General features: G+C 41.2%; 2 protein-coding genes across 7 annotated transcripts in view; both read right to left on the bottom strand.

Moving 5' to 3' along the window:
• Positions 1 to 11,459, bottom strand: part of smtnb (smoothelin b) — a 53,183-nt gene extending 41,724 nt beyond the window's left edge. For 4 of the 6 annotated variants that reach the window (XM_054773948.1, XM_054773949.1, XM_054773947.1 and 1 more), the window contains exon 1: positions 11,137 to 11,458. In XM_054773948.1, the coding sequence (XP_054629923.1) occupies positions 11,137 to 11,196 (60 nt within the window). In that variant the 5' untranslated portion in view covers positions 11,197 to 11,458. Of the gene's footprint in view, positions 1 to 11,136 lie in introns of all 6 variants that reach the window. The other 2 variants (XM_054773946.1, XM_054773950.1) reach the window with 1 other exon arrangement.
• Positions 11,460 to 12,358: 899 nt separating this feature from the next.
• On the bottom strand, positions 12,359 to 24,354 carry trafd1 (TRAF-type zinc finger domain containing 1). Its single transcript, XM_054774568.1, has 12 exons — positions 23,800 to 24,354; positions 23,502 to 23,550; positions 23,287 to 23,422; positions 22,055 to 22,108; positions 21,530 to 21,968; positions 16,394 to 16,660; positions 16,239 to 16,303; positions 14,124 to 14,375; positions 13,807 to 13,939; positions 13,308 to 13,524; positions 13,149 to 13,206; positions 12,359 to 12,995 (listed from the first exon to the last, which is right to left on the bottom strand). Exons 2-12 carry the CDS (start codon positions 23,534 to 23,536, stop codon positions 12,957 to 12,959), a joined length of 1,695 nt encoding a protein of 564 aa, XP_054630543.1. The 5' UTR covers positions 23,537 to 23,550; positions 23,800 to 24,354; the 3' UTR covers positions 12,359 to 12,956.

The raw sequence follows: 24,354 nt of genomic DNA, 5'->3' as shown, positions 1-24,354 counted from the left end.
AGATAAAGAGGGGACACATGACTGAATGCATGCGGGCCTGAGGGGGGTACAAGGCATGAACAATGTTCTATAGTACGCCATGGAATAATGCATCGTTAGACTATTTCAATTGTTACAAGTGAGACAAGGTCTTATATTATTGGACTTATATTACAATGAAACTGGGGTACAATAACAGTTTGTGTCTTCATATATATATATATATATATATATATATATATATATATATATAATAAATTTGTGGTGTGATTTAGAATATGACATTTTTTAACACTCTTTAACACTCTCTTTCCGTTTTAATGTATTAGAATTCCGGAGTTTTAACTTTTCCACTTATTTTACCTGCAAAGAGTGTGTGCTACATTTTGTCCAGTAATTCAGAAATGGATGTAGCTTGGCTAACTTTTCTAATGGGATGTCAGCCTCAGCACATATTGCTACAAAATCTTCAACAAACTGTAATGCCTATGCTTGTGATAAAGGAAGATGTAGTTACACATGTAATTCCAATTGTGTGATTAATGTAAGATATTTTGATGACACCCTTATTTGTTTACACAATTAGACAAATGTGACAAAGAGCGCTCTTATTTTGAAGGCCAGAAGTGTGTGGTGTGTGTTGAGAATGCCAATTGACGGGTGATACGAGCTGGGTGCAAGAATAAGCGTGCCTGTCGTCTTTTTTCACTCCGCACGTTGTCAATGGGCATTGTAAAATGGTCTTTACATCTGCCCGATCTTGTATATTATCCGATCTTCAAAATACAGTAGATCAGCAGCTGATCCTGAAGATCGGATATCGATATCATATCGGCCCATTTGATTATAACAACAGTGTTTGCTAATGTGCTAACAAAGTGGCAAGAAGCAGGAGTGATGTCAACTGTGTGGCAGTAAAATGGTGCAATGGTGGCACAGAACTGGAGAAATTTAATACGACAAACCTTATCGTGCATGTGACTCCCACGGAACGGCAAAAGTCATTTGCTCTAACAGAAAAGAGCCGGCCTTGTCGAGGTGAGTAATGTCGGCTTTAAATTCTTCATTGAGCACCTCGAACCTCGCTATATTATATTGGCATTACATTGTGGATAAAACTATACCCCACATGCATAAAGAAACAAATGGGAGAAATTTTCCATACCTTCTGTTGCCCAAGATCAAGCCCTTTCTAACATTCCACCCTACAAAATAAATTGGAGTGTTCTAAAATGTTTGAAAGTGTTAAGATGGTCTGTCTCTCTTCCATTGTTAATTGGTAATTTGTTGCCATTTTTGTAGCAACAAATTACTTTCTCCAGTTCATTATTGTTCAACTGATGCTCACAAGGGTAGAGTACCAGAGTGTGTTCCAAACACTGCTTATATGAAGACAGAGGAGGTAGTAAGTACTCCAGATCATGGAACATCTGCAGGGATTAGCAGCACCAACTGCCATGGCTTGATCAACCTCTATTTCTGCAGAACAGTTTTAAATTGTTGACCCATTTTGTGGTCCCTGAAACAGGCCTTTTTGTATAAATCTGAAATATACAATATTTTTCAGTGCTGGATAACCTTCCCTTTTTTTTAACCTCTGGTACTTCACCACTTACAGTTGTACCATTTCAAGCTACTCATTGGACTTGACCGACTTGAATTTCAGTGAGCAACTGGAAAAATTGGGGTGTTCTAAAACTTTTGACCGGTAGTGTAGGTATCAGCCGATATTCAAGGCTGCAATATTGGTATCGTATTGGAACTGAAAAAGTTATTGGGACAACACTATCGTATATTATACTTATAATATGACAAACATCTAGAGTTTTAGTGTAGACGTGTTTGACACCTTGAACATAAGATACGTGGACTGTTGCTGAACAGGTGCACTTGCACGCATTTTGCCTCTGCATATATTGTTCTGCAATTCAATATGGCAAGGCGAGTCCTGAAAGGGTTAAAGACCAGTTTACACACTGTTTGTGCACTGTTTAGGCACTTGGCACAAGCTTCACTTCAAGATGTTGAACTCCAAACAACAAGCTTTCATTGTATGCCTATATTATCTCACAGCTGCAGAAAGAGAATGTGGAAAGACCAGGAAGGAGGCATAAACTACAAAAAAGAAGCCACGAACAGTGTGGGAGAGGGAATTGCTGACTAGAAGACATCGTTTTGGGCATTATGATTACTTATTAACAGAAATTCACAAGGAAGATCCTAGAGGCTACAGAAATTACTTGAGAATTCCCCTCGACTTGCTCCAAGAGGTGCTGGGAAAATTAACCCATTCATGTGAATGAAACATGCAGAGACAAGCTTTGATACGTTGTTTAAGCATAGGTTGAGGTGCGTTTGTGGTGCATTCATGGAAATTATACGTGGCATAAGTTTTGAATATCTCCAAATTTTCTTTGCGCACTGGCACACAGCACCGTACAGTTTACACATGCACCTGTTTACGACCAATTTACTCTTTGGCGCGCCAATATTCATACCCCCGCGGGGGCAAAATGCATGCAAGTGTAAACAAGGCTTTAGATAAACACATTTGTAATCCTCCGATGACATAATATTGCATGATCAGGAGGGAGCATACACACTTTTTCCTGATAAGATATCATTGTCCTGTGCGGTCACCAGAAGGGGATTGTGATGCTTCTCATACAAAAGTCACTGCTAGTCGACTTGAAGCTGTGCGTGTGGACAAGACTCGGCAGGAAGCAGCATCGGGTTTGTGTGCGAACATGCTGTAGCCTATCCCAGCTGACTTCGGGCAACAGGCGGGGTACACCCAAGACTGGTTGCCAGCCAATCGCAGGGCACATATAGACACACTCACATTCATACCTATGGACAATTTAGAGTCTCCAATTAACATGCATGGTTTTGGAATGTGGGAGGAAACCGGAGTACCTGGAGAAAACCCACACACGCACGGGGAGAACATGAAAACTCTGCACCGAAATGCCCAGGGGAGAATCGAACCCAGGTCTTCCCGATCTCCAACATGCTGACCACTAGACCACCGTGCGGCCCTCATTAAATCCACATTAACTTTAATTAATAAAAGCAGTTAGACTTGCGCCACTGAACAGAAGAGCTACGTATGTCTTCAGAAGCTTGCAGCATTAACATCAGTGAGCTGGAAAGTCAAACATCAACATCCGCTGGATGATTTCTGGTAGATCTGAGGAAATGACTCTTTCCTCAGGGATTCGGTATAAAAACCCACATTTATCTCTGCCTGGACCACATGTTCTCTCGCTTTCATCCTCATTTTATTATAGAATCCTCTCCAATCTGTGTCATTGTTATGTGTACAGTACAACACACAAACTCAAATGGGTAGCGGCATTTAGGGATACAATGGTTTGTCATTAGGGTATAATTATACGACACCTAAGAAAAAAAAAACTGATATTTTTTTCTTTGCATTTCAACTGCTAAAGCAGTTTAAATGATTGTTGTTCACGTGCAAATGCAAAAATGGGCGAAAGCTTTCCAGGTATGCCACCTGCTTCTCCACATTCGTCTCATTTGAAATATTCATTAATTTACCTTCTAATTCTTATCCTGTTCAGGGTCATGAGTGAGCTGGAGCCTATCCCAGCCGACTTTGGGTGAGGGGGGGGCACAGTCTGGACTAGTCACCATTCAATCACATGGCATTTAGACAAAAAAAAAAAAAAAAATCATACACACTCGCATATTAACCTAAACTTAACCAACGGACCTAAGTTGGTTTCCCACCACAGTTGGTGGGAAAAATATGTCCAATTATTACAGTAGCCAGTAGCTTTTTTGTGTAGAGTGCACCTTGAAGGACAGAATTTGTTTACAATTTTGACAGTGCACTGCAGAACGAAGACGCTAGATAGACAAGACTGGTTACTTGGTTACTTCCGTAGTACGCCCTTGGCAGGTTTGGGCACCATCATGGGAACCAGAATCCAGAAACATTGCATTGGGAAGATTTCCTCGGCACACTGTTCAGCCATTGAATGCGATAACAAACGGTCCAAAAGACCAGATTTGTCATTCTTCAGGTTTCCCAAAGACAAAGACAGGTATGTGTCATAAAAACGCTGTAGATTTATAACACCGATAGTCCACATGTGAAAGGATCACTGGGTAAGAACAATGTAATACATACAGGTGCCGCATGCACATAACGTTTGTAGTCTTCCGCTTGTCTGGCTTTTTATACACTGATGACAAAGTCGAAATCATTCTGAGAGTCAAAAAATATCAGGAGAATGACGACAGGGAGTCAAGCCAGTCTAAATATTCGGATATTATGTTGGCTTTTCGGCTGTGTGCATCACCACGTATTGTATAAAGAATGATTGTAGGACAGTATATACTTTCAACACCCTGCAGACAAAAAACAGTGACGTGTGCGGTCCATCAAACCTGTAATTCACTTACTGTAAGAATGTAATCACATTACTACACCACCACAACCAATGTCAATCTCTAGGACGTTTGTTTGCTAAGCTACGTGTTAAACAGTCACATTTTTCCATTATGAAACGATGTTACTGTTATAATGCAAACACTCCTGATTCAAAAGCAGTTGAGCTGAACTTTCATTCAACCTCAGGCTGACAGAAAACATTTGCTTAAATAGAAAGGGCAAAAATGGTGCAGTCATCCAAATGTATTGTTTCAGTGTAATAGACACAAAGCCCCACAACTAAATATAAACCAAGAGGCTTATAGAAACATAACTAAATATAGTCATCTATAGCTATACCCAGTCAGAGAGGTTTCCTGTTTAATCCAACAAACTCTAGTGACTTCTTATCTCTGTGCTGCATATTTGGATAGAAGACGTCAAACCTTGTTCTCCACTGTCACTGCTGTGATGCTAACTCATTTCGTTCCAGAAGAGAAGCTGCACTCACTTTTAAAACTCTTTATATACATTTGAATGTGCAGGGAAAATATTCTGTTGACATGAAAATAGAGAATGATGGTGGGCTTGGGCGAGTGAACTCGGCTATGCACTTTGCTTGTAGTTGACACTCACAAAAGGACATTTCTGCTTCCATGTCCACAAGAATATTTTATACAGATATGGTTTTCTTCACTTGGTGGCTTTTAAGCGACATGCAAACTGCATTTAAGGACACTGAACGGTCAGGGTGAAGATTTTCTGAGACTGTTGTCAGTGTTTGAATGAAGGTAAAAGTAGAGCTTTTGTGTTCTCTATTGCCTCATTTTAAGATGTAAAAGAGCTGCCTTATTCCCCTCAAGTGTTGTTTTTTGTGTGTTATTAATATTATACTGAAATGTGATATTCAGGAGTAACTGCACTTCACTACCAGACTGGTAGATTTCCATTCACCTTCACTGGTCATTGTAGTTATTGTACCTTTTCTGGAATTGACTTTCTTCTAAAACAGTCTAACAATTATAAAAAAACACCATCTTCTTCTTGCATGCGCCTGACATCATGCAAGTATATTATTTTTGACAACATTGTGTTGGACACCGCACGGTGGCTGAGTGATTAGCATGTTGGCCACACAGTCAGGAGATCGGGAAGACGTGCGTGCGTGGGTTTTCTCCGGGTACTGTGGTTCCAAAAAACATGCATGTTAGGTTAATTGCCGACTCTAATTTGTCCATAGGTATGAATGTGAGCGTGAATGATTGTATGTGCCATGCGATTGGCTGGCGACCAGTCCAGGGTGTACCCGCCTCTCGCCCAAAGTGAGCTGGGATAGACTCCAGAATACCCCCGTGACCCTAATTAGGATAAGCGGCATACAAAATGGTTGGATGGATGTTTTGGACAATATTTGTGACTGATAGTGGCAACATATCTTTCACAAATATGCATGTAAATGAAGACACAGCAGTTTATTATACAGAAATAATACAAATATTAGACATTTATTGACACAACAATAAAGTTCATTATTGCTTTTTCCCATGTTGCTGAAATGTTACATAACACAGCATAATTTTGCTGATTTATTGCTCCCTGCTGTAAGACTGACATATTTCAACACGTCTCTTGGGGGGAACTGACCTGAGAAACAAACTCATTCTTCCACTCTTACTGTGACCACTAAAAGCACAAAGAGTCCACAGGGTCACAAAACCAAGACCCGAGGGGTCCTGTATATCACGGGGGCCTAATCACGGAGAGTAGCTGCTACATGTTAAACATACAAATGCTTCCTGATCACCAGGGAGAGGGGACACTCACAGGGTGGGAATCATTACAAATCATCGTGTGAGACATCCAGAGTGAGAGATTAGCCAACCAGGCGCCATGCACCAAAAAGTCCCCAATGGCGGCCGCTTTATTCTAATATGACTGCATAAAAAGACAAGCAGGAAGAGTCAATTCAAGCTTCATTCCTTTTGTGTTGTAACACAGGTTTAGAGAGATAATGAAAGAGTGAGGTGTAGCTGCCAGATGCTGCATAGTAAACCAAGAGAGCACATGCTCGTCCTACAGGTTTGACTTCCTGGAGATGACCAAAAAAAACTCACTATTGATTGTCTGCATTCTCCAGGAGCCAAAATCACTGGGTACCATTTATAGTAATAGTCAGGTCAGGAACAATTATTTGAATTCATTTTCATGAAATAAATAAAAATTTTGGCCTATTCCATACACATGGATCCCCACATGTCGTACATGTTTATGTCTTTATGCTTCACTGTCACACGTTTTCCTCCTCAAGATTTCGTACTTTGTTCGGTGGTCCTCGGATGTACCACAGTTGCTGTGAGAAGCAAAGGTGAAACATAATTTGCTCTCAAAACTTGCAGCAAGGTGAACACAAGTTAAAAGGTGCCGTCTGCCTTGGTTAGGTACTGCATGGGGGCACTAACCCTCGAAAACTGCATATTCCGTCCACTATCTACTCCAACATTGCAAGCCACGTCACCGTGTTGCTTGATAGCCCATTGATGCATTCCATGTGGACAAAAAAGCTATTGGTGTGGACAGATTTTATTTGGTGAAAAAAACATTTAAAAGTACACAAGTAGGGGAGGACTTACCGTAGTTTAAGCAGGTGATTTAGTAGGGGGCTGCAGCTCTAATGCTGCCATCAAGACAGATGACCACACACATGCTGTGCAACTGATGCACAAAGTGGGACACCAACTGGTTATTTTTTGTGGGCATTCAAATAATTGTGGCTGTTCAGCTTAAAGAAAAATGTTTCGTCCAGTTGCCATGGAGGGGATTAGATGTGCAACATAAAAGGCAACTAGAGCTCTGAATAGAAGAGTGAAGATGGGATTAGCGGCGTTAGAGAGGCCGCCATATGACCCGCTGACCGTTTAGTTCATCAAGTACGCGGGACAGGAGTATGTGCTCATTAACAGCAGCTCCAACAAGAAACTCAAACTAGATTGAGATGTAAATCTAAAAAAGGTGTATTTTTGTTTTAAATATTTTTTTTAAAAGTATATTGTTGTCTGAGGGATCTTTTGCATGACACTCCGGACAAAAATGCAAACATTTGGGGGGAAAAAGGGCTATGTTACTATTTCCATGTAAACAGTGAAAGTGGTCATCTGAAAATTGTAGGACATACAGTACGTATGCATGTTAAGAATTCAGGTTGGACATGTGTGTAATGTCACAGTCATAACAATGAAGGTGGAACACAACACTAGTGTGTTTGTGTTTGAAACAGTTCTCTTTACTTAGAACAGAGGTGTCCAAACTTTTTTCCATTGAGGGCCACATACTGAAAAACCAATGGACGTGCGTGACCTTTTAAAATTTGTTTCATTTTGTAGAAAAATCCAATATGTTAAGACATTATGTGTTAAAAAAAAAAAAACGCTTATGGCATTCTTATGGAGTTTCAGCATTTCGTGGTGACATACACACTCCAATAATTTAATTCAAAACATAACTTTGGTCCGTAAACACTAGACTCACTCAAGAACTAGTTACAGCGGAAGGATACACTATGTGGGGCTCATGTGAGGCAACCATCATTAAGGATAAAATCATATTGTAACATCTACCCGGACGATGTAAGGATGACGAGGAGGTGGTCAATCAACAATCTCAATCTCGTAACAATCCCCCTACTGTTGGCCAAACAATGCCAAAACAACATCAGCAAACTCAACTGTCCTGCCTGCATGGAGCCATCCTCCTACCGCATCCTACCGCATCCTCCCAGCCCTGTGAGAATCTGTCCACAGAGGTAGAGGGGGACTCTTCTGTCACCACAAGTATTTCAGTGATAATATGGGATCTTGCTGACCCAAGTCATATTTGAGGACAGGAGGGACCAAGTTCACAGAAAGTATGCATCTGTGATGAGCTCAGCATCACTTGATAATAAATGTCCTGGATTCTAGTCGGCATAATTTTATTGGTTTACTGTAGCTCTCTGGCCAAAACTGCTTTGGAAAGATTCAGACAATACTTGATTAAAGCTCTCTTTAGAAATACTGTAAACATGAAGAAAATCCTCCCAGCTAAAACTTCTAGGGTGAAAATCCAAGTTCATCCTCGTTACTCCCACATCTCTGCCCGTGTCCTTTTTAAAGAAACTCGTAAATTGACTCATCAAAGCACCAAGGACTTTAATTATAGCCATTACACATGAAGGGGAAGAAATATGCTACAGTGATTTAAGAGTGACTTGGCAAGATGATGCAGTTTGGAGAAATAACAGATCGTCAGAAAGGTCAACAGAACATGACTTTCTTTCTTTGTTCCAGAATAAACAGTATCTTCTTAAGCTGTCATGAGAGTCCTAAATGGAGAAATCAAAATGCGCTTTTTAAAGCACGTTCTTGGGAAAGCAGCCTAGTGAGACTAATAACTTACGCACGCACGCAAGCAAGCACACACACGAGGGGTCTCTTGACAGTACAAAGTCGCAAACTGACACTTAGAATACACTGTACAGTAAGTGACAAGATGTGTCGGTCTGTCAAAAGAGGCTCCATAGGTAATCAGGAATGTAATTATTAAGTCGCACTGACGCACCTGCACTTTGAAATGAGATCTGAATTTCCCTCACGGGATTAATAAAGTATATATCCATCAATCTATGACAAGCATTGTATAAATATTGTGCCTTTACAAAAGGTAATAATGCTCAGCTTTGATTGATATTGACAGAGAGGTATTTTTATTGTTAGGGTTAGACACAATTGTTTTTTTCTGTAGTATTTCACTTGATGTAGCTCCATTATAGTGGCATGTAGGACGCACTACAGTACAACCACAGAAATAAATACAGTGGAGATATCAAATTTGAAAGCCCTAAAAAGCCAGTACAATTTGGAAGCTGATCAACATTTACAGGAAAAATATATCTCTAAAGGTGCACAATAATTTAAAAAGTCAAGAAGTCATTATCACAACTTTATCGTTTTAGAACTGGAAATTGACGTTATTGTGACGTGGTGCATGCATCTCTGTCCAGGCTGCTCCATACAATGTGGCTAAATGGAACAATAAGTGTAAATCAGTAATAAAATGCAGTGCGCAATGCAACAACTAGTCTATGCATCCATCATAAAGGTTAGTTCCGTACATTGCACAGCTTAACTTATTTTTACATTTTATGACAGTTATTAATGTTCAAATGTATTTTTCATCATGGAACAGCTGTGTGTGTTTAACTTGCTGGCTTTTAAATGAATAGATTTCTGACAGTATCAATCCAAAGTAAGCAGATTCTCTTTATAAAGGCAGATGTTCTGATAAAGCTTGTACAGTATATGTGACGGCATTACATTGTATAGGTGTGTCGCATTGTTGTGGCCGGTGAGTGTATATTAGAAAATGAAACAATTACAGGAAGCTCATGTGTTCCCAGATGTATCATGTGCATCTTTTGCACAACCATGTGAGGTGCGTTGGAATCAAATGAGTCAGACAGCCTCATAAATATTGTCCATGTGTTGCAGGTGTCATGTTAAAAAAAACAAAAAAAACTAATGTTGCACTCTACTCTGCGTCAGGACATGTTCTAGACATGACTAATGTGAATGAAGTAAGACGATTTTACAAGGAAAGACACTTCATCAAGAGTGATCAGTGGCATCATGTCTGGTCAGAAACTGTGAAGTGGCTGCAAAGAACATGACACATACTTGTACTGATTAAATCAGCATTTGATTACTCAACCAATTCATCTAGTACAATACAGAACAACTACGGTCCTGACTGTCCCAATTAAATAAATGAATCACTGTCAAAAAACTTTAACCGCTTGTTTGAGATGCACCCTTAAATTGCCCTTATTTCTTATTATGGCATCACTGTTAAACTGGAGTACGATACCTATTATAGTATTGATCCAAACATAAGACTTTATGTTTTCTGTTAAAAAAAAACAAAAAGTAAAAGATGGATGGTCTTATAATGGGGTTCTATATGGTACATGCAAACCAACATGCCACCAGTTTGTTTTTGAATATTTGAGTTTCATCACAAAAGCTGCCTTTACTGCCCCCTCGGTCTCATTCCAACACTTGCTAATAATGTAAAATATTACGGGTACCTAAGTGTTTAACAAAGATATGAAAACACGTGTGCGTTTTTTCATTACACCTCTTCACCAGTCAGCCAACTTTCCAATTTGCAACATTTCTCTCATGCAGTTCTTCTTGGCATTTGTAGCATTTCTCTTTTGAAATTTGCTGTTGATCCTGCAGTGTTTATGTGATTGCAGTATTTTTAAGTTGCAGCATTTCCCCATTGTATTTATTTTATGGTGTTTCTTTGTTTTTGGGCCATCGTAAAACAAGGTATATTACTGGAATAATAACATAAGGATTAGTGAAATAGTATTTTCCACTTCCTTTGTTAGTTAACCTTAGAAATTAAATGATTATTATAATGGAACATTTAAATGCACAAATAAGTAACACACTTCAGCAATGATTTCGATTAAATACTTTGCTCCTGTGGATCACTGTATAAACTCAACAATTATGACGTTTAGAACTGTATTTTAACAAATGGAAGCGGAATTTGAAACGTCTAAAAATCAATTTAACAATGCCATCATGTACTGGGAGAAACTACTGTATGCATAATCAATGCAAAGTGAGGTGGCTATATGATGCTATGATAAACAATGTTACCACTACGTTTATTATCAGTATTTAACTTGAGATAATGTCCCTCTGTGTACTCACCAAGGCTCGGAGAGAGGACTCATCCAGTGCAGCATAAGCCTCCGTGGACATTTTGGACATGTTGTGTGGTTATCAGACTCAGGTGAGGACACACTCTCAGTCTTCTTGACTGCGACGACGCCGCACCACCTGCTCGACTCCTTGAGGATTTCTCTTTTATTTCTCGAGGTACGTTTTAAAAGTTGACCAAATCAAAACGTGGAGCTATTCACGGGCATAACATGTTGCTAGTCGCGTCCAGAGCTGTGAGAGAATGTAAGAAGCCACAAACTCACCGGGAGACGTTGGCCACTTTTTGAACTGCACAATCAGAGTGGAAGGTGCAAGCCCCGCCCCCCACTGGGCCCGGCGGCCTTTCCCTGCTCACATTTAAAGCGCGCCATACGCCACTCTGTGGAAGCTCCAAAAAGAAGAGATGGGTATGGGAGGTGATTAGTGTCCTTAATCCTGTATAGCCTTTAATACTGCTATTAGAGGGGAACGTGCTCGTTTAGTTTTAGTAAAATACATACAAGATAAACATTTCAAGGGTGAGGCAGGATTGTGTAAGTTAATATGCCCTAAAAACTGCACCCCCACTGCGGCAACAGAATAAATTGTATTTTTAATACTTTACTACTTTAATACTGTCATTTTACTTGATTTATTTTATTATTTACAGTATTTTCAGTGCTGTATTTCTTTTATATCTTTGTCATAAAATATTTTCTTGAGACTGAGCAATATATTTTTAATTGTATTATCTTCAGTGAAGAGAAATTCATTATTATTTGTATAGAAATATATATACTTTATTTTAATGCTTGTAAGCATATGTTGTTGGTTTTGATACAGAATCTGAAAGAAAAATGAATTTTAATTTTAAATGAATTTGTAGTAACAAATATGCATAATTGCTTAGTTACATTTCTCACTGTGACAGAATTGTACATCTCTAAACATGGTTTCTTCTTAGGCATTTTCTCACTTTTGTGCACCAATTAATTGGGTTTCTCAGATATAAAAAGGACTGAGGTCCTCCACCCTTTGTTTGAAGAAAAAATTCCATTATGAGTTGGTGTTTAGGGTGACAAAATCATGGTAAACTACTGGATGTACTGTAGTCAAGTGTGACAGTACAGAGTTATGACACACATGTTGATGAACATTTATTGACATTAATTAAACATCCAGTTACAAAGCTGAGTATAGAGACAGTTGCTGTGAACAAAGAGAACAACGATCAACGTGCATGAACAAACACCACACCGGGAGGTTTCACCGTTTGCTTGCGCATCTCTGGTGGGGATTGTTGTTCTGATATTTAACCAGCAACAAATTTTATTTAGAAAAGAATATTCATTAACAAATGTTTTGCTGTAGATCTCATACACTTGTGGCACATAGATACATTTCTTTGATACAAAACTTTGTTAATTTTGTTTTGCAAAATATGACAACAGAAAACTCCATATTACGTAAATGAAGACTGAACAGGACATACTGAAAACTATCAAATATTACCTAAATTGCTAAATATGAATATTCAACAGTATAAAAATGTTCTGTAGTTCAAAGATGCATAATTCAAGTGCTATTAAGGTTATACAAAGAAACATTCAAATTAAGGATGGTGAATACAAATGTTTTAGTAACAACAATTGACACAAAAAAAACCAATATCAACGGAGACCAAAAATGTAAAGTATAATTTTCATAGCAAAACCAAATCACCATTTTAAATGTTAACTGTAACGTGGTGTTGCTGCTGACACAGGCACTTATATGAATTTATGATTTCACACATGGACAGAAAGGAAAAGCAGAGATAGGAGAGGAGCTCATTCCTCCTGTTGGTCTTCATTCTGCTTCTTCGGGAGCTGTGAAAGGGAGAAAAGGTCAATAAAAAGCAATGTTAAGTGCCAAAAAAACATATTCTCAGAAAAAAAAGTGGCATTAATACTTATTCAGGGCTATGTCAATGACGTAATACTAAACAATAGAATATGATATAGTTTAAATTGTAAGCTTACCTTTGTTAACACATTCCTTCTGTTTCCTCTCCCGTCTTTGTTCTCTGTTAAATGTAGTCTGGTGGACACACAAAAAAAAAAAACAAATACAGAATTCTCACATATTTTGTTCCACTGCAAACCATTCTGACCATTATAATAGGTTTGGACTGGACCTACCCCTTTAAATAGTCAGAGCCTGACTTGTCAGAGTCCAAAAAAGATGACAAAGCCACCTCGGATTCCCTGCCATGCTGAGCTTTGTTTTGTGCAGAAAGGTCACAGTTGGACGTCTTTCGCTGACTGGGCCGTCCAATGTAGCCTCTCGGCCATTCCCTTGGGCTTTGTCCTGGCATGGGGTCTCGGCCCAATCCCAAATCCTGGTCCAAGAAGTCACCTGTATGGGTAACAAACAATGAGAAAAAAAATATCTCAAGAGGAAGGCAAAAGCCAGATAATGTTGTCCACTCAGCAGCCACAACATTAGGTACACCTACACATTGTATAGTTTACAAAGATAATAATGCTCACTTTTGGTTGACATTGTCGAACACATTCATTTCACAATATATCGTGGTTGTTAATCATCAGACATGGTGCAGAAATTGGAAGGGTGTTTAGCGGGTTATTTCTTCAAACCATTATGTTCACCTAATTTTATGCAATGAATAAAATTTACCTTGAGGCTTTATACTCCTCTGAAAATCTGGAGAAACCCGTCCAAACACGTCCTTGGCAGGAGTTTTTTTTATAGATGCTTTTGTTATATTGTTAAGTGGAAAGGTGGTTTGAGGGCGCATATCACATTTATCCTACAGAAAAGGAGGAAAAAGAGAACTTTGATGAGAGAATAACAAAGCTATACATTTGTGTCGTGTTCAGCATTCATAAACACATTAAAAGATATCTTCAAAACCCATTCACAGAAGACATAAAAAATAGGTCATACGACATTTTTAGACATGTTGATCTTTTTGAACTAGAAGAGTAACATACCTGATGGTGAAAGACAACAGCCTCTTCCAGCGCAACGCCACAGAATTCACAAGGAATCACCACGTCGCCCTCTAGTGGACTGGCTGGTGGACTGTATGAGGCTGGCGAGACGGATCGAGGGAAGGTGGGGATGTTAGAGGCCAACGTGTTTGGGAGGCTTCGCATCAGACCAGAAGCATTCCTGTCCTCTTTAGGGGGAGACGACGGCTGCTTGCTGTAAGACGCAAATGCGGACGCAGGGCTGCAGCCAGTCTTAAAGACAAAAGACAAGCAAGGTAATATGAAGTTTGAACTCTGTTGCTCAACCTAACTTAACTATATACACTCCTGATCAAAATCTTAAGACCAGTTGAAAAAATGCTAGAATTTGCACATTTGGATCTTAATGAGGTTTTAAGTAGAGCTACAATATGCAAAAGCAAGAAGGGGGAGTGAGACAAAAAGCACTTTGAAAAAGTAATCTATTGAAAAAAACAATTAAACTGAAATAAGCTGTTTATCAGCTGATGAAAAGTTTAAGACCATCGGTCAAAAAATAATAAAAAACTCTCCAAACCAGAACAAAAAATGTCCTCAGTAGGACTCAGTAATGAGTAGCTCCACCGTGCTTGTTAATCACTTCAAAAATTGGTTTGCATGCTTGATGCGAGTGTTTCCAGGAGGTTAGTGGGAGCATTGCTCCAAGTGGTGAAGATGGCTTCACGAAGGGCATCAACTGTCTGGAACTGATGGACATTTTTATAAACTTCCCTTGCCATCCATCCCCAAATGTTCTCTATGGATTTAAATGAGGGGAACATGCAGGATGGTCCAAAAGAGTGATGTTATTCTCCCTGAAGAAGTCCTTGGTCAAGCAAGCATTGTGAACTGCAACGTTGTCCTGTTGAAAAACCCAGCTGTTACCACACAGATGAGGGCCCTCGGTCATGAGGGATGCCTGCTGCAACATCTGCACATAAGCATCTACAGTTTAACGACCCTGCACCACCTGAAGCTCCAGTGTTCCACTTAATTAAAAAAGCACCCCAGACCATGATGGACCCCCTCCACTGTGACGGGTAGAAAACATCTCAGGTGGGATCTCCTTGTCATGCAAGTAACGTTGGAAGCCATCTTGTAGCCATCTCATATTGTAGCTCTACTTAAAACCTCATTAAGATCCAAATGTGCAAAATGCAAATTCTAGCAATTTTTCCAACTGGTCTTAAGATTTTGATCAGGAGTGTATGTATTCTCACAGGCTGAGCACTAATAAATAGATAAGTAATCATCCTACAGGCGACTCTAAATTGTCCATAGGTATGAATGTGAGTGTGAATGGTTGTTTGTCTATATGTGCCCTGTGATTGGCTGGCAACCAGTCCAGGGTGTACCCCGCCTGTCCCCCGAAGTCAGCTGGGATAGGCTCCAGCATGCCCCCGCAACCCTAATGAGGATGAAGCGGTATAGAAAATGGATGGATGGATGGATGGATGGATCATCCTACATATTGTATCTTTTATTCCAATTTGTTGTTGGCATCCTTCCGTTTGAAAGGGTTGAATTGAGCTTCACTTTTTTTGTCCACTCACGATGGCTATTGTTTAAGCATGCGTATTAATTTAATACCAAATTGAAGGGGAAAGTTTTGCAATCATGATAAAGCAGTATCCGAAGTACAAAAATACAACCAACCAGCAACAAAGACTCATTTTCAAGGGAATCTCCACTCACAGTGACATGTTTTCACCGCTGCGCCGTACGGGAATTGGATGACCAAGAAAATGAAATCTTCGAGATTAAACACTCTTAATGCACAAAATCATCATCAAACTTATTTGTTCATACAATGCACACAGAGCCATGAACAACTTTATGCTCTGCCTCCTTTCTGCTCCGTTCTACTTGCACCGTGAGGCGCTCAGGCACACTCGTCATCGTGAGTGTGAGGCACTAACTGTTTTTCATTTTGATTCACGTACCCCCTATGCCAATTAGTGTACCCCTGTGAGTACGTTTACCCCACTTTGGGAACCTATGAGCTAGAGGATACAAAAAAAATTCACTTTAGCTCAAAATTCGGTACGGCAGAAAATAAAGCGAACTATGTTAGATTATTAAGGTGACAAATCAAACCTGATGCAAAATGAGGTCCTCCTCAGGAAACAGTTCTTCACAAAACTCACAGGGAAGCATGATGTCTGCAAGATATAATTTAGATTTTCAGGGTTTATTGTAACCTGCCAGGTCTACTGTTATAAAACAAACAAATTGAATGATTTTCACTTTACCTGTTTGATCACGGTCCTGAACCGCACTTGTGCGAGAGAGGAAGTTTGGATAGTTGTTGTTGGTCGTGGAGACTTGACCCCCGACGGAGGTGGTGGAGGTCTTCGTGTGGTCCCAGATGTCACTCCACAAACTAGCCTCTCCACCGCCAGCCATGGACTCTCCATCTGTCTGCAGGCTGAGGGCCAGCATGTAGTCCAAGCCTGACGAGTCCTCATCCTGAAGTGGCCACATACTGCTGTGACTCAAGAAGTCGTTCTGTTCTGCCACTACAAGGAAAACACAACAGTTCGGCCTAACATGTTATTGTTCATGTAAATGAAATCCATGAATACTTTGGACAAGAATAAAGTATCACTGTATTTTTGTTTATTACTACAGCTGACAACTCAATACATTGTGTGAGATTTTACCAGGAATACTTTCAGTATGACCGAGGGAGAAACGTGTAGATCCACATTTACAGATGTGTAGCTCCTGTGTGTCCTGAGGGACTGATTAGTTTGGATCATCGATCTGTAATTCTAGATTACAGATTGATGTAATAATGTAATACATTTTCACCTCATTATGTAATAACACCGCATTTGTAATAAAATTCTAGAATGCATTTTGTAATAAACTTTGCCGCATTTTGTAGTAACTTGGTACATCTTCCATTTATTACTAAATGCGGATGCTGCAGTTTTTTTGGGGAAGAAAATTTAACAATTTGGTGCATTATGTAATAAACCATTGAAATTAATGTCTTAATAAGAAAAAACATTACAACAATATTAGTAGTTTCAGCTTAATTAGAATTAATTTTAAGAAACTAGTGCAATTTTTCTTGGTCAAACCTAAATCAAATGTGACTGTATTGATTATAATGGAGAATGTGTTTACAAGCTAGAGAGAAAAGCTACACTAATCATTACAAATGCTCCCTGGCTCACATGAAAATAACCAATGCAATGAAATGTTGGAAGACATACATGCAATATGGATTGTTATGCAAATGATACAGTATAAAGCATAAAAAAACCTTTAACCATCAGTAACAATCTTAATTTGGGCCAAAGGTCCCATGTCTTGATGGACAGCCAAGCGGATCCTCCGGCTCAGGGCCGGTGATATTTTTGGGTATAACACTTGACTTTCTTGTTTCATAACTCTTAGGATCTTTGATGAAGTTTAATGACTGTCTTATTGTGTCCAACCTCAGCAGCAATGGCACGCCGCGAGAGGCCTTTGCTTATGCTGCTCAACAATCCCACCTCGTACAAAGAGAGAAAGCTTTTTTTGTCAAGAGATCATGACAGTGTGAATACCTGACAGAAAATGACATTGAATCCACATTTTTGCCAAGATTTTGGCTTTTAAAGACTGTGGTCTTAAATTTTTGATCAGCCTATTGAATATAATGCTTGTTTGCAATAAATTTTTGTTTTTGTGTCACTCCCATTTCTTCTTTTTTGCATTTTAAAGCTCTACTTAGATCCTCCTTAAGATCCAACAATGCAAAATGTAAATTCTTGGAATTTTTCAACGGGTCTGAAGACATTGATCAGCTGTGTATAAAAACCATCCATCCATTCATCTTCTACCGCTTATAAGAGATCAGGTCTCGGGGGCAGCATCCTAAGCAGGGAGGACCAGACTTCCCTCTCCCCGGCCACTTCGTCCAGCCCCTCCCGGCAGATCCCGGGGCGTTCCAGGCCAGTTGGGAGACATAGTCTCTCCAACATTGTCCTGGGTCTTCCCCAAGGCCTTCTACGGGTCGGACTTTCCCTGAACACCTCCCCAGGGAGGCGTCCGGGAGGCATCCTGACCAGATGCCCAATCCACCTCATTTGGCTCTTCTCAATGCGGAGGAGTAGCGGTTTTACTCCGAATCTCTCCCAGGTGACAGTGCTTCTGACCTTATCTCTAAGGGAGAACCCAGCCACCACACGGAGAAAACTCATTTCGGCCACTTGTAACCGCAATCTTGTCCTGTCGGTCACTACCCAAAGCTCATGACCATAGGTGAGGGTAGGAACGTAGATCGACCGGTAAATTGAGAGCTTTGCCTTTCGGCTCAGCTCTCTCTTCACCACAACGGACCGACGTAAAGTACGCATCACTGCAGACACCGCACCGATTCGCCTGTCGATCTTGCGTTCCATCCTTCCCTCACTCATGAACAAGACCCCGAGGTACCTAAACTCCTCCACTTGGGGCAGGATCTCAGCCCCGACCCAGAGATGGCACTCCACCCTTTTCCGAACAAGAACCATGGACTCAGACTTGGAGGTGCTGATTCTCATCCCGGCCGCTTGACACTCAGCTGTGAACCGATCCAGTGAAAGTTGAAGTTCACTGCTCGATGAAGCCAGCCGGACCACATCATCTGCAAAAAGCAAAGACTCAATCCTGCAGACGCCACACCGGAACCCCTCAACGTCCTGGCTGCGCCTAAAAATTCTGTCCATAAAAATAATGAACAGAATCGGTAATAAAGGGCGACCCTGGCAGTCATACAGGGAACAAACAGCCCGAATAAGCTGGTCCGATACACAATACTCCCAGAGTTCTCCCCACAGAATTCTTCGAGGAACACAGTTGAATGTCTTCTCCAAGTTCATAAAACAAATGTAGATTGGTTGGGCAAACTCCCATGCACCCTCAAGGACCCTGCTGAGAATGTAGAGGTGGTCTACAGTTCCACGACCATGACGATAACCACACTGCTCCTCCTGAATCAGGGAAAGCCGCTTGGCCTTCCGATACCTGTCAGCTGCTTCGGGAGTCCAATGAGCCAAAAAGTCCCTATAGTACTCCTTCAACTTGACGGCATCCCTCACCACTGGTGTCCACCAATTGGTTCTGGGATTACCGCCCCAACAGGCACCGACCACCTTACGGCCATAGCTCCAATCATGTCTGCTGCCTCAATGTCTGCCACTTCCCTCGGAACATGGTCGAAGATCTCCCGGAGGTGAGAGTTGAAACTCCTTCTGACAGGGGACACCAAAAATATGGTGGGTATTCCAAACTGCTGTTTGGTGCATAAGCACAAACAGTCAGAACCCGTCCCCCGTCCCAAAGGCGGAGGGAAACTACCCTCTCGTTCAACAGGTTAAACTCCAACATACAGGCCATCAGCCGAGGCACAACCCGAATTTCCTCCCCTGCCCGTCGGCTCTCACTGCTGGCAACGCCAGAGTGGAACAAATTCCATCCCCTCTCAAGAGGACTGGTTCCAGAGCCCTTGCTGTGCATTGAGGGGAGTCCGACTATATCTAGCCGGAACTTCTCAACATCGTGCACCAGCTCAGGCTCTTTCCCTACCAGAGAGGTGACATTCCATGTCCCAAGAGCGAGCTTCTGTAGCCCATGATCGGACCGCCAAAGTCCCCGCCTTTGGCTCCCACCCTGCTCACTCTGCACCCAACCCCTTTGGCCCCTCCCATGAGTGGTGAGGTCATTTGAAAAAGAAAAACATGCAATTGGTCATTGATTATATTTTTGTTCTATATTTGTATTTTTTGTGCTTATGCTTCATACCATATGTATAATATTTGCATAACAATCCATATTGCATGTATGTATTCCAACATTTCTTTGCACTGGTAATTTTCACGGGTGAAGGCCTGACCAACAGGCGCACCAGGTCTTCTGAATCACTCTGTCTGGCCCCTCACCGCAGGGGAGGATGCTGGACAGACCTGGGAAACCCAAACGTATAGTGAGGGTGTGTTGGGAACTGTTGGCAGATTCTCCCGTTCGTCGAGTCTTCAACTCTCACCTCCGGCAGAGCTTCACCAGCATCCCGGGGGAGGACGAAGATATCGACTCCGACTGGGCCGTATTCCGTGAATGCATAGCAAAGGCAGCTGATTGCCACTGCGGCCGCAAGGTGGTCGGTGCCAGTCATGGTAGAAAGCCCCAAACCCGATAGTGGACACCAGAGGGCAGGGCTGCCGTCAAACTGAAAACGGAATCCTACCAAGCATGGATGGCTTGTGGGGCTACTGAAGCAGCTGACGGGTACCAGCAGGCCAAGCAGCACGCGGCTTCGCCAGTGGTTGACGCAAAAACTCAGGTGTGGGAGGAGTTTGGTGAAGCCATAGAACAGGACTTTTGGTCGGCCTCGAAGAGGTTCTGGCAAACCGTCCAGCGCCTCAGAAAGGGAAGGCAGTGCCCAGTGCACAGGCGGAAGCCTGCCGACCTCGACTGAGGATAGAGTCGGGCGGTGGAAGTAATACCTTGAGGCCCTTCTCGATCCCACTGACAAACCTTCCACAGAGGAAGCACAGTCTGAGGACACAAACGCAGACAGTTTCATCACCGTGGCTGAGGTATCTGGGGTAGTCGAGTTTCCCAAGGCTCTGGAGGTTGAGGGACTGTCTTGGTTGACATGTCCCTCCAACATTGCATGGAAATCAGAAACAGTACCTCTGGATTGGCAGACTGGGAGTGGTGGTCCCCCTTTTTAGGGTGACCTAAGGGTGTGTTCCAACTATAGGGGGATCACACTCTCCAGCCTCCCTGGAAGAGTATATTCCAGTGTACTGGAGAGAAGGGTACTGCCCTTAGTCGTAACCTCAGTTACAGGAGGTGCAATGTGGTTTTTGTCAGGGTACATGGGGGTTTGCACAACCAGTTTACATGTGCTTTGTAGACTTGGAAAAGGCATTCAACCGTGTCCCTCATGGTGCCCTGTGAGGGGTGCTCGGGGAGTACAGGATTGGTGGCGCACAACTACGTGCCATTTGGTCCTTGTACAACCGAAGCAGGAGCCTGGTTCTCATTGCCAGCAGTAAGTCGAGGCTGTTTCCGGTGAACGTTGGCCTCCGCCAAGACTGCCCTTTGTCACTTTGTCTATTTTGTTCTTGGATCTTGTACTGACCGGTGAGGAGAGAAGTGCTTGTGTCTGGTTTTGTTGGTACACTAATGCTTGACCACAATAAGTTTAATTTGGGTCTGTGGCCATTGCCACACTTTCTGCTTTACCACAACAAATTTAGTGGCACTTGACTCAAGATGTTCCATTACATGTTTTTTTTTAAGATTATTTGATTATGTCATAATTGTGACGTTCAAACTGAGTAAATTACATATATATTTTGGACACCTGCAAGCAAAATATACCGTTAAAAGAGGAATAAACTCACACTGGCTGGATGTCATATTCCTCGGGGTAATATTCTTCCAATCGCCGCTGCCCTGTGGTCCTGCTGAAGTGTTATACAATCTGGACTCAAATGTACGTGGAAAGACCTGATGTTTGGCTGTACTGAGGTTGTTTTCCTTTGGTCCTCGCTCTTCTCCTCTGAGGGGGTTTCGGATGGAGTGGCCATCAAACCAGGCCCCTGGAGCCTGGAGGTCTGCTGAATTGCGACTCAAGCTGCTGTTGTTCCGGTCTTGGAGCAGAGCGGTACTCCCACATAACATGGGATGCAGGGCTTTTTCCCTCAGCATGACATTGCACTTGCACTGTGGACAAGGCTCGGTTCGAACTCCACAGTAATCCTCATGCTCTTTGGATTGACTAAAAACAGTCTCCAGCTCACAGTACTGGCACAGGACCAATCGCTGAGAGCAGTCAGAGTTCTGCAGAGGGCAAAAAATGTGAAGATGCATGACCACATGAAATAGGTAATGCTGAAAATTGACAAAAAAATTTTTACCAGACATACCTGGTGAACTTCAATTTGATTCTTGTTTATAGTGAGTCCACACTTGCAAGTAATCTGAAATCAAAGGGGGACAACACATGATTTAGATGAAGTTATTTATAGTCTTAGTCTGTATTGTGTTTTGGTTTGACAAAAACTGCTCCTCCAAACATACGTTTAATAGTAAATGGACTTGAAATTAACCTTTTTACAGTGATACACTGAAGTTTGATCACCCCAAAAGTTATACAGGTTGGACTTGGACAAAAATGTGTGTTGACTCAAAAATTCAACAATTTTAAGCGCTGGCCACATGATCATGTGGGATGTCAGCACACCTCACACAACCTTATTTCAGCCTTGCATTACTTTTGCATTTGGCTAAGTTTGACTTTTCTAAAAGGACGACAGCGGTTAGAGAACAAGAAGAATATCCACCGGAGGTTAACATGAACTACCAAGCAAACATGGTGTCCACGTACTTTTGCCCAATGTTACCAAGTGTTTCAGTGCCATGAGTCGGAGATGATAGCCTGTAGGCATGTGTGGATGACTGATTAGAAGTGTTGTTTTTAAAGAGCAATGTTTTACTTTGGTAGATTTCTACTTTCTTTGAGAGTTCTCTCAGGTGGTTATGGAGCTTCTTATTGTGGACATAGGACTTTGCTCTGGATCCTCTGTGATAAACCGCTGTACATTTCAGTCCATCTGTTGCTGTTTGACAAGACTGAGCACTGCAGGAAGACGTACACTGCTATGTTAGCTTCTACCTGGTTACTTGTGATGTGCTTAGCATATGCTATGTTTTAACATTTAATACTACATTAGTTGTTCACTTCATTATTTACTTGTGTGAGAGTCGATGTTAAAAACTGGGACGTGGAAGGTGCAACGTTTATCAATTATTTGTCATTAACTTAAGAGGGTGTTTAAAGATTGTTTTAAACAAATTAATATTACAAATATTAACAGCTACTTAAAACTATATGACAATTAACGTTTTAATGTTGCATCAAACGGGTAGCACAGTAATGTAGTGGTTAGCAAGTCTGCCTCACAGTCTGGAGAACTGGGTTCAAAACCCTAAAAAGGCTAAGTGGTATAAAAAACGGATTTATGTTGCTTAAAAATATTTCCTGTACTGTTAAACGTTTTAGGATGAAGTTTAACGCATTATTAGACATTTCTTTTGACAGTCAAACAAACTAAAGGTCGAGCAGCATCAGAGATTCAAATCGTGTTTAAACTCCCACCTGGATGTGCTCCTTCTGCTTGTGCTCCTGTAGATCGGCACGTGGTACCGGCTCCTGGCACACATCACAAAGTGCGATGTTCCTCCGACAGTGGATCTCATGGGTTGTGAAATTTGCTTCTGGAATGTCATGCTTGCTAAAAATGCATTGCCAAAAAAAGCAGTATTCACCACCACATAGAAAATGAAAACTTGATTGAACTTTGTTCTACTTACCAATTGCCACAGAAGTGAGTATTTTCATCTGCCATGGTTGTCCAGAACCCTGCGAAGAGGATCATTTTCAACACATTCGGCCATTACTTTGAGATGAAATGTCAATTAAAATCACATCTATTTGTTACAGGAGAGTTAAAGACTGTTTAAAAGGCGGTCTATAAATTAAATCATAGCTATTTGAATACGTTTGACAGTAATTTAGAAAATAACTTTAAAAAAACAATTTAAAGACGTCAGTAGTGTATTCGTAAATACGAAAACCGAAAGAGGCTGTCAGCTCTTTCACTTTGCTCACCCAGTAATCCTTCGTCGGCTAGCTAACGTTACCAAACTAGGGGGGGGACTTCAGAAATTACAAACAAGCATCTTCACCTAATCTGGCTGTTTTACCACACATAAACTATAAATGGCGTTCGAGGTGAAGCCTGTAGCTTGGCTATGTGGTTTAGTAACGTTTAGGTAGCGCTGCATTAGCTAATGCTAACAAACTTGCTGAGCGCAAACTGGCCTGGCTATTATACCAAGAAGCTATCATCAGGTTTCTGTCAGCCACAACAGAAAAAATGAGACGTGACAGTCATACTAAAACGAATTATGACGGTCAATTGAGTTATGAATGATAATACTGAATAAATAGAAAATTCACAGACGAAAGCTAATCGCTGCAAACCCCACTACGTATCAATTTATTACGGTGGCCGAGAAGTTCAAAACGCGTTAACAAAAGGCAATACACATTACAGTTATAAACCCGGAAGGGGAATGTACCAACTCCCAGACTTAGAGGAAGTGATAACTTTGGACCAAGGACTGTAGCGTTAATAATAAGAAAGCGTATAAATGCAAAATA

The sequence above is a fragment of the Dunckerocampus dactyliophorus genome, chromosome 4 (assembly GCF_027744805.1).
Source record: "Dunckerocampus dactyliophorus isolate RoL2022-P2 chromosome 4, RoL_Ddac_1.1, whole genome shotgun sequence".
NCBI lineage: Eukaryota > Metazoa > Chordata > Actinopteri > Syngnathiformes > Syngnathidae > Dunckerocampus > Dunckerocampus dactyliophorus.
This window is presented reverse-complemented; position numbering and strand designations above follow the sequence as displayed.

Coding starts and splice junctions, on each gene's coding strand:
- trafd1 (XM_054774568.1), bottom strand. CDS start 23,536: ATGGCAGATGAAAATACTCACTTCTGTGGCAATTG. Junction 16,661..21,529: donor GAATATGACATCCAGCCAGT/GTGAGTTTATTC, acceptor TTTTCCTTGTAG/TGGCAGAACAGAACGACTTC. Junction 13,207..13,307: donor GGCTCTGACTATTTAAAGGG/GTAGGTCCAGTC, acceptor TGTGTCCACCAG/ACTACATTTAACAGAGAACA.